This window comes from Colletotrichum graminicola, assembly GCF_000149035.1.
Source record: "Colletotrichum graminicola M1.001 genomic scaffold supercont1.2, whole genome shotgun sequence".
Classification (NCBI taxonomy): domain Eukaryota; kingdom Fungi; phylum Ascomycota; class Sordariomycetes; order Glomerellales; family Glomerellaceae; genus Colletotrichum; species Colletotrichum graminicola.
This window is the reverse complement of record NW_007361006.1, coordinates 149,901-159,472: the sequence shown is the minus strand read 5'-3', so window position 1 is coordinate 159,472 and position 9,572 is coordinate 149,901. Positions and strand designations below refer to the sequence as shown.

The following is a 9,572-nucleotide window of genomic DNA, read 5'->3' as shown; positions in this document are numbered from 1 at the left end:
GGACCTCTTTGCGCGCGGGAGGTTGAGCTCGCGGAAAAACAGCTCGTCGATGGGCGATCCCCATATTGTCGAGGGGCCGCCCCTCCCCCCCCCCACAAAAAAAAACCGTCGCCCCTGCAGCCCTGCTGAACATTACGCGTCAATCTGTGGGGTATGTAGACCATCCCCCAACCAAGCTTACCTAGTCCATCTCCCGCCGGCGTGGACAGCACATCGTCACGGGCCACACACCTCCGGCGGTGCACTTCTGCGTCCAGCGTCTTTACCTGTTTCTGTCATGCCCCCACGGTCGCCGAAACCTTTTCGGCAACGGGCTTGGCGGCCCCCGATGACCCAACGGCCGCATACGAGCCACCTTTTCGACCGCATCCGGTAAAAGTCAAGGTTAAATGTCGTGCAACACATTATCATTATTGTATTCTCTCCCTTTTCTCTCTTGCTCTGCGGCCTGGGACCACTGTGTATATCCACCTCGTTTGTTACTGACGATCAGCAGCCATGTCCCCCGCATTGCTGCACCCGTATTCACCGCCATGCCCTAGAAAATGTACAACGAGAAGAGTAATGTGCGTAGAGTCGGTGCTGTACATTTTGATGTGTGTGTGTGTGTGTGTGTGTGTGTGTGTGTGTGTGTGTGTGTGTGTGTGTGTGTGTGTGTGTGTGCGTGTGTTACGAGAAAAGGAAGTCTTTGAGCACTGGCGAGCTGGAGAACTCGGGGTTCAACATTATACAACTGTCGCGGGTCAGCAACGAACAGAACCGACAACCTCTCGTTTGTTCGCACACGCACTTGAGAAAGTATTGGAGACCTGATCTCCTCTTGTCGAGGAATCTCGGCCGGAATTTGGATATCACGCTCTTGCGAGGTAGAGGAGGCACGGCCGCCTCGAAGTTGGGAAACGTCTTGACCAGTCTCTCGCGGAGCTCGTCAAACTCGGAATATCGCTTGCGGATGTTCATGTAGCTCCCCTTCGTGGCGGAATGTCAGCACATGGCAGGTCGCACGTTGGTACCCCCCCACACTCCCCACGGCCCCTCCGCGTTCCAGGTCGCGAGTACGATGAAAGAGGGGGTGATGATACTAACCTGCAGCGTCTCTACCCTGATGTTCCAAACGACAAAGGCCCCGATGTTTGTCGCGCTGCCGTTCACCACCACGTAGTCGGTGATCTCGACGCTCTTGGCCCAGCAGGCCAGGTTGCGGCCGTTGAAACCGCTCGCTTCGTTGTCGCACATGGTGATTGCGCCGTCGGGGAGGACCGACTCGGCCGACATGTTGGACGCGGAGCGCTGGTGGTGGCCGAGCCAGTACGGGGGCGACGTCACCGACGGGCTCGTGACGGAGGATCCGGTGTGCGACTCGGTGTCGTCGTCCCCGTCGTCCCCGAACAACCCTCCGCGCGATGTCTCATTGTCGTTCTGGCGTGACGGCAATTCTCCAATTGCCCCGTGCGCGGCGACCTTGGGCGGGGGCTTTGGGCGGCCGTTTGCGCCGCCGCCGTTGACGTGGCCGGGGCGGAACTGGGATTCTATCGCCGATTCCATGAATCCATGTGCGAGGTCGCTACCTCATGGGTCAGCAAGGTCGTGGGCTGCGATCTCAGTCGCGTTCGTTTGTTCGTTTGTTAGTTCGTTGCTGGCGTTGGTCGTGGGGTGCTTGCAGAGGGGTTGTGACGTATTGGACCTTATCAGCAGAGCCTAAGATGGCTCGAATAAAAGACGTGTGTCTCGGGGCGCTTTCTAGGATTCGGTCCGTTGGGGGTGGGTGGTGGTGCGCCGCGTGGCTGTGCAAAACGACCGAGATGGATGGGATGCTGATGTTGACGTCGGCGCAACGTGCCAACGGCGATTAGTCGGCCCGTTCGATCCGCTAGGAAAGTCACGAGGTGGAAGGAGTGCGAACCAATCGTCAATGACTATCCGAGGCAGTTGACAACACTTGCCAGCCGACCCGCCGAAGAGAAGAAGGCATATACATACTACATGGTTGCTGTTGTTTTGTTGTTTGTGGCCCGAGGGTGTGGTATACATGTACATCGTAAGCGTGGCAGTAAGCGGCGCACCTGTCAGTGCCTTGCTTACCTAATAGGTAGTAGGTAGCTAGCTGATCCGAGACTCGTTCTTTGCGCCCACTTCTGCTAGGTAGTTCCCCCAGGGCAGGAAAGGAATGTCTGTCCCTTTACCAAGGGGGGAATCATGCTCAGCCAAGGCATGTGATGGTGGATTGTTGTCTCCTTTCCACCGCCATCCCGACAACGAACACCCAACCCAGCGCAAAACAATAGGTCCGGATACGGAAAAGAGCATGTCAGCGAAAGTCTAACGTATGTGCCATCAGACGAGGTGGATCGGAGGTGGTAGGTAAAGTACTATCATTGGATGGAAGATTCGAGCCGCCGCCATGAGCACCGGGAGCCCCGTTGCACGCACTTGGACCATCGAACCCTTGGGTACCTCGAACAATGGCAGCCTTATCAACGACGAGACCTTGTCTTTGTTCCTCTGTCTGCTTGTTGCCCAAGTATGATGTGGTGGAATCCTTGATGGCGTCCTTGGGCCTTTGCATTCGCCGACCTAGAGTCCCGGCCGGGACCGATGGCATATCAACCCCAGAGAGAGCCGCCTGCAGTGCCTCGGAAACCAGACGGAGGGAACCGACCCCCGGACCACGATATCCGTCGGTGAAAGCGTCCCCCTCCCCCCCGCACCTTCGAGAAACCAGCCCACCTAGCGCACCTTGTCCGACTGGGGGCTTGTTCGGGCTTCCAGTTCGATTCTAGTGTACGCCCGTCTACCCCGGTGCGCCATTGATGCCCGTCAAGCTTTCCCGGTACGTGGCGGCAATTGGCCATCGAACCCGAGCACCGTGAACTTGGACCACCACAGATAGGTTCATCGTAGATTAGCACGTTGACAAGTTCAGTTGTGACTGCGAGGCTTTATGTCCTTGGACGACTACAACCACGACGGTGTGGCTCATAGATAGCCCCCCTTTCTTCAGTAGATTAGCACTCCAAAAAGACATATTTTGCCAATCGGGACCATGCGCTACTCAGCGCTCGATCTGGGTCCTCCACGAGTGTCACATCCAACAAGCAAGCACCCACGCGGAGGAGGGGGCGTTGCGGGGGGGCGTCGTGGGACGCTTGGATCGGCGCGCCGACCGCCGAAGATGGTCTGTCTCGGAGGGAGGCAATACTAGACAAAGGATCCGTACATGAAAAAGGTAGACGGCGCCAGCGTCCGGGCGAGGCCAGCCACTTGGAATGCTTGATATTCCCGAGGAACCCTCCGCCCCCAACCCCCTCCAGCCTCGGGAAACCCGTGCTGTGCTGTGCTGTGCTGTGCTGTGCTGTGCATTCCTCCAAGTGCTCTGTGTATCGGTTATCAAACAGTCGACGCCGCCGGAGCGCTCTTGCCTGCAGAGCTAGCGGCCAAGCTGCACCGGCCCATCCTGCACGAGGCTGTTGGTGAAGGTGCAGACTTGCAGAATACGAGTGGCGATCGGCCCACCCCAGTAAGACGCCGGGAGCAGCGACGTCCTCGTACGCACCGAGTGGCGTCGTGACCAATCGTGGGGAGAAAGCCAACGATCGATTGGGGTTGGGTATTGATCGGACACAGGTCCGCCAGGGAGAGAGGCAGGCACGACTGACTCTTGCCTCGTATTATGGCAGTTGCGTATTATCGGTGGTGATGGTGATGGTGGTGAGGGTGGTAATGGTTGTAATGGTGTCGTAAAGCTGTACACTAAGAAGAGAGTCTATTTGAGCGGGGAGAGAAAGAGTCTGGTAGCAATACCAATACGGCATGGGCCATACCGACCGTAGCAGCAGTAAGTAGCATTGCACAACGGCGGGGGGGGGGGGGGGGGCCATAACTCGCACTCGCCGCGTTTTATGGGGATGGAGAGAGCAGCAACGATGGTTACAGTCTGCTCTGCAACCTCGTAATCAGCAACGGGACCCAGGTCAGCAGGCATGTAAAGTGGAATCCGACCTGCCTTTTTGCCTTGGTATTATTTTCCCGTGGAGGGGCCCGTAAGCCGTGCGAAGTCTCGTGCCTCTCTGCCTCTCTCTCTCTCTCTCTCTCTCCCCCAGTGGATTGGTTGACGGCGCAGAAACATTCGGAACATGGCGCCGCCAGTGCGTATTTTTGGGGCATCACAGGAATGCTGGGCCGATGCCGCGGGCTGGGCTGGCAGGCGGGCAGAGAGCCGCCCGCTGGGTGTGGAATGGACGGATGGAAGATGGGCACAAAGACAAGATAGCATCAAGTATATGCATGCACGTACTAGCGGGAGGCGAGACGAGGGGGGCGTGGGCGACAGGATGATCGGCAACGATGGATGAGCAGACCGGCTCTCTCCCAATATCATTCAAGACCGGCGGTCCAAGGCTGCAAAGTCCTCGGCAGAGAAGGCCGGGAGACGTCGCACAAACGACGGCTCTCGCATACTGCGGTGCACTGCAGAAAAAAGAGCCATAGAAGGGTTTTGGGTGAGCTGCGGTGCAAGGTCGCAGTTTGTAGAGAGATGGGAGGGAGAGAGGGTCATCTCCGGGCGCAGGCAATACTGGACGATCACCCCTCCCCCAGCGCGTCAACAACAAGCGTTTGGGGGGGGGCAAGCAGTAGCAGGAATGAATGATATGGACGACAACAAGTCTACTAGTAAGCCCCAGAGCGAACAAATAACAAAATAAAAATAAAAATAAAAAGCAGCAGCACAAAAAAACAAACAAACAGCAAAAGCCAGTTGCAGCACTACCGGTAGCATCGGCCGCCGCGAGAAGCAATCCACCCCCCTTGTCCACCCTAGGCAAGCATGCATGTCCGGCCCACTGAACCCTTCCCACTCCCAAGCTCCTAAGCCTCAAACTCGACCGAAAAAGCAACTCCAATAAGCTCAGGAGGACATGTCTGTAGCTTAGATGCCTTGTTCGCCTTGCCTTGATCTTGAGGGATGTGGCACTCTAGGGTGGTGCCAGAGGAACAACACCATCCTTCCCTCCCCTCTCCCCTCTTCCCCGAGGGCCGATGGCAAGGGCGGCAAGAGACAGACATTTCGATACATGGTCCCCTTGGCGGCATCTGCGCATCCTCATGGCTGTCTGTCGGTCAGAGTCTGTCAATCCGATCTGTCAGAGCCGTGGCTCCATACACTAGATATCGTAATACACGTGTAGTGGTACGGAGTAGTCGAATGCTTGCTATCGCCCAAGCCCCGTCCGTCGTCTCCCGCCGACAAGGGTGGAACCATACTAGACTAGGTAGGTACACTTTTACAAAGTACAGGGCACACGATACATACGAGGTATTGCCCTCCATGATATCTCCAGCCCGGAGAAGCCCATACTGTGATTGGCCAAATGGATGAACAGGACCCCCCCCCCCCCAGCGGACATGCCACCCCGGCCAGCAGGAAAACCGCCGGATGGCTGGCATGGAGAATGTGCTAAACCCAATTCCGCCCGTATTCTCTCGCTTCGGCCCACCCAGAATTCTTCCCATGCCGTGTCGCTTCATGTCGTATTTGTACGGATACTGTTCATAAATATACACTACTCAGTGTATCCGTATGTGGTAGAGAGTACCCATCGTGAGCTCGGCCCGTCCAGGGACCCCGGGCCTCCTTTCTTTGGGACCCTCGCGAAGCAGAGGAAAGAAGCTCCCCCCTCCTCCCAATGCGTGCCCTATTGCTACATAGATCCGCTTGGCAGAGATGGCCCTGGCTCCGACCTCTCCTTTCTCTCTCTCTCTCCACGGGCCTCTCTGTCTCTCTCGCTCTGGTTCCTCACGCCGACGCACTACGCTACGGATACGCCTCGACCGGGTTTTCTTTTGCTTCATATGAACCCACACACCCCCCAGTCGGCTTCTCTTTCGATTCCACCCCATTCCCCTTCTTCCTCTTCTCCTCCCTTCCACACATCCCTACCCGAACCCTTGGTCGTGTCTTGCCTGCCGTTGGAGCCTCTCTCTCTCCCCCCCCAGACTCGTGTTCTGCACATATATCTGTCGCTAGCCCCCCTTTTACTACTGCTCTCCTGTTGAAGCATCTTCACAATCATCACACACCCGATATTACGCCACTGTCGCTACTAATACGTTCTCGGGCCCAACTACCGCCGTCTAATTTCCTCAGCAACATAACACACGGCCTCGAATTGCAAAACACTCTTAGCGCGTAAGTAGTGTCGTCGTCTCCCCATTCCTCAAACCGCCTCGCTTGTATCTCCAGAACACGCTCTCCCGCCTTCTCCCTCCCAAAAAAAAGCCATGTGCCTGTTAAATGGGCTCTTGCCTCAGTGGATCCCACTCTCGCTGGCCTGGCCGTCTAGGGCAGGCATAGGCTTTTAGGGGGGCGGATTGGGAGAGTTCAGGAATGCAGCCAGAAAGCCGCCATAAACACACACAGACGGGTTCGCTGACCAGGGGACACAGTCCGGCAGATCGAGATTAATACTCTTTTTCCCTTGAAGAACCTTTGCAGCCTCGCAACTCGACAACTTTTCCAATCGTCCTTTTCTCCCTCGAAGGCTTCCAGCCCAGCACATACACCTCGCAACATACACACACACACACACAAGATAAAATGCCTTCGTTCAAGAGCACCTTCTTCGCCGTGGTCGCGGCCTTCGTCGCCACCGCCCACGCCGACTACGTTATCGACCCCAGCACTGTTTCTCTGTCCACAAGGAGTACGTCCTGAAAACGCTGCCCCCCTCCGTCGAGGCGCATGTGTCCGGATCTGCTAACACGATGCTGCAGAGAGCTGGTGCCAGGACCAGACCTACTCGTGCCCCGTCATCTGCCAAGAGGTCTCCTCTAACCCCGTCGAGGTGAACACATGCGACCCTGTAAGTAAAACCCCAATCGCTGGCGCGAACCAAGGACGGAAAAGAAGACGGGCCGGACGCTGACGCGACTCCCCTCTCCAGGCATCACTCACCTACGGCTGCATCTGCGGCAATGGCAACCAGCCCAACATGTCCGAGTACTCCTTGACGCTGCCCTTCCACGTCTGCCAGGAGTACGGCAACCAGTGCGTCGCCAAGTGCGGCCTCGGCGCCAACACATGCGCCAACAACTGCCGCGTCAACAACCCCTGCGGCGCCCAGAACCCCACCCGCGTGAACGTTACCTCGACCGCGTCGGCCTCCGCTTCGGCCACCGAGTCGGCCAACGCCGTCTTCTCCGGTATCCCAGGCTCGCCGTCCTCTGGCTCCGGCTCTGGCTCCGGTTCCGGCTCCGGTTCCAGCGGCGCCGCCGCCCTGGAAATGGGTCGCAGCGCCGGACTGGCCGTCCTCGTCGGTGGTGTGGTTGGCGGCCTCGCTTTCCTGCTTTAAGTGAGCGGTCTAGCTCAACTTTTTGAGATTTCGGGGGGAGGGAGTGGTTGAAGATAAAATGGGGGAAAAAAGAGATGCCGTGTTGCGTGCGTGTTCTATCTCGTCCGCTCTTTCACTACCCCTCCCCCCCTCTTGTTGCACAAAGCTTTGTACGACCACATGCTCGGCGTTTATATGGGCGCGACGGAATCGAAACCACCGACAGCAGGGTCCTGGTTCAAAACCACATAAACTAATGTCTTTTAATATCCGTTTGTCTTTTCGGACTGGACACAGCGGCGGCGGCGACGGAGGAGGAGGAGGACGGGAAGGTCAGCATGGGAATCGGTCAGCATATCGCGGTCGTGTGTGCGTGCGTTTGTGTTTTTTTTTTTACAGCGTTCCAGAGTCATCTGTACGAGGGAATGTAGATGACGAGAAATAAGGGTCTGGAAGAATGAACTCAGAAGCAAAAGGTCGAGCTTCCATGAAGGAAAGAAAATAAAAATCATCCAAGACAAACACGCGCTCATGGTGATCCGAGTGCCCACCTGTCCCGTCCCGTTACCCATTACTCGTTAGCGTCTCCCCATCATGTCTTTGCCGCCGCTGAAAGGGAGAGCTCTATCTGACGGGGTGACGGGCTGGGGCGCACGAGACCACATCCAACGCTATTCATCCCGTCCGAGAGTCGTTCCCGTGACTGCGGGGGTATGCTACCTAGACTCCTAGACTGGCACGGCGGCGGCCACTGGCGCGGTGTGAACGGACGGCGAGGCTTGGAGGACGCGGGGCTTCGACGCATCGCGGGCACCAATCAAAGTCGCGATGCAGTCGAGCTGCCTCGACTGTACGGAAATATCGACGTGTGCGACATGAGACGTAATGAAATGGGTAGGGAGCACAGCACGATAGGTGGTCCCATTGAAGGCCGGAATCCCTAGGGCGGATAGGCGGCCGTTTCGACCAGACCACATGCATGCCACATGCAAGTTAGATGCCGCCATATCTGACGTGCCGGGACGGGAGTCACGAGGGGCGCGGCAGGCCAGCCAGCTAAGCCAAGCCAGCCTTCAGATCCGGGTCCCCGATTCTGAACGGGCCTTGATCTGAGGCTGAAGTCAAACTACATACCTGAAGCTGCACGACAGCGGATGGTGCCGGACAAGGGTGTCGGCTCACATGCCCACCCTGCAGGACGAAGCGACCAGCCCCTGTATACCTTGATTCGTACGGGGGCCTCACAACGAGATTTTTTTTTTCTTTTCTTTTTCTTTCTTTCTCTGAAGAGTCGACAACCAGATGATCTAGGTTGCATCTTGCCGGAGATCGGGTCAGTCTGTGGTTCGTGGGGGTTGGTGGTGCGCGAGGGCTGGCGGGCGGGTTCGGTGTGCTCGGCCAGTAGCGCCCGACGCTAGCTTTTTTGGCCGGAGGCTGACCGGCCGCGCGCCCCCGTCTCTCACCGCAACGGCCGGCTTCCGAAAACGTGAAAACGTCGAAAACGATGAGACAGCGCGGGGGTTGGTGCCTCTAGAGTGTCTCTCTCACATGTCAAGGGCCTACTAACCGATATGCGCACGCACGCACGCACGCAAGTCGAGACGAGAAGAAAAACCGTAAAAAAACAAAAACAAGATGCGAGCTTGATGCACGCTTGCAGCTGGACGGCGGCGTTAGTGCCGTCCAGAAGTCCGCTCCGATCCGGCCCAATGGCGTTCGACGCAAGGCGCGGTAAAAAGGCGGTAAAAGCGAAGAGCGTCCTACTTTGACTTTTTGCTGTCTCGTCTTGGGGAGGAGGGGAGCGCCGGTGTGTGTGGGAAGGGGGGGGGAACTGGTGAGGAGCTTGGGGCGTTTGAAGAGTCGGCGCAAGTCCCCCCCTGTTACAACCATGGCAGCCATTCTCTCCGTTTAGGATAACGGTGTTATAACCATAGGCATTTCCGTAAGAAAAGCGGCCGCCGAGGCCACTGATGGCGTAGAGCATGGTTACTGGATCAAAAGACCACCGGGGTTGATAGTAGGAGTACCAAATATACGCAGCGCGCACCGGGTCTGTCTTGGGTCCATCGGTCATGAGGGGTCCGCCTGAGAGAACCGAAGCTCCCAAGATTGAAACCGACGTATACGATGCGGGCCCTTCCAGTTATGGATTACGTGGGCGGGGGTATACGGGCTGCCGCTCCCAGAGTTTGAATTCGAGGCCTTCTGGATAGCCTTACAACCCATGACTACTAGCTCCATCAC

The 9,572-nt window shown here is 57.1% G+C and overlaps 3 protein-coding genes across 3 annotated transcripts; 1 reads left to right on the top strand and 2 right to left on the bottom strand.

The window, feature by feature from the left end:
* Positions 1-669: 669 nt before the first annotated feature.
* GLRG_00518 (PX domain-containing protein) lies at positions 670-1,545 on the bottom strand (the record flags this gene model as incomplete). The annotated part of the gene is made up of 3 exons (XM_008091203.1): positions 670-733; positions 791-969; positions 1,087-1,545. The coding sequence occupies 3 exons, from the start codon at positions 1,543-1,545 to the stop codon at positions 670-672; spliced, it is 702 nt and encodes a 233-aa protein (XP_008089394.1).
* A 5,050-nt stretch (positions 1,546-6,595) lies between these two features.
* GLRG_00517 (uncharacterized protein) lies at positions 6,596-7,349 on the top strand (the record flags this gene model as incomplete). The annotated part of the gene is made up of 3 exons (XM_008091202.1): positions 6,596-6,701; positions 6,772-6,860; positions 6,942-7,349. 3 exons carry the CDS (start codon positions 6,596-6,598, stop codon positions 7,347-7,349), a joined length of 603 nt encoding a protein of 200 aa, XP_008089393.1.
* Positions 7,350-7,420: 71 nt separating this feature from the next.
* GLRG_00516 (uncharacterized protein) lies at positions 7,421-7,847 on the bottom strand. The gene has a single exon (XM_008091201.1). The coding sequence runs from the start codon at positions 7,838-7,840 to the stop codon at positions 7,592-7,594; it is 249 nt and encodes an 82-aa protein (XP_008089392.1). The 5' UTR covers positions 7,841-7,847; the 3' UTR covers positions 7,421-7,591.
* Positions 7,848-9,572: the final 1,725 nt, after the last annotated feature.

What these genes read in the sequence shown, in the direction of transcription:
- GLRG_00516 (XM_008091201.1), bottom strand. Translation starts at nt 7,840, where the DNA reads ATGATTTTTATTTTCTTTCCTTCATGGAAGCTCGACCTTTTGCTTCTG.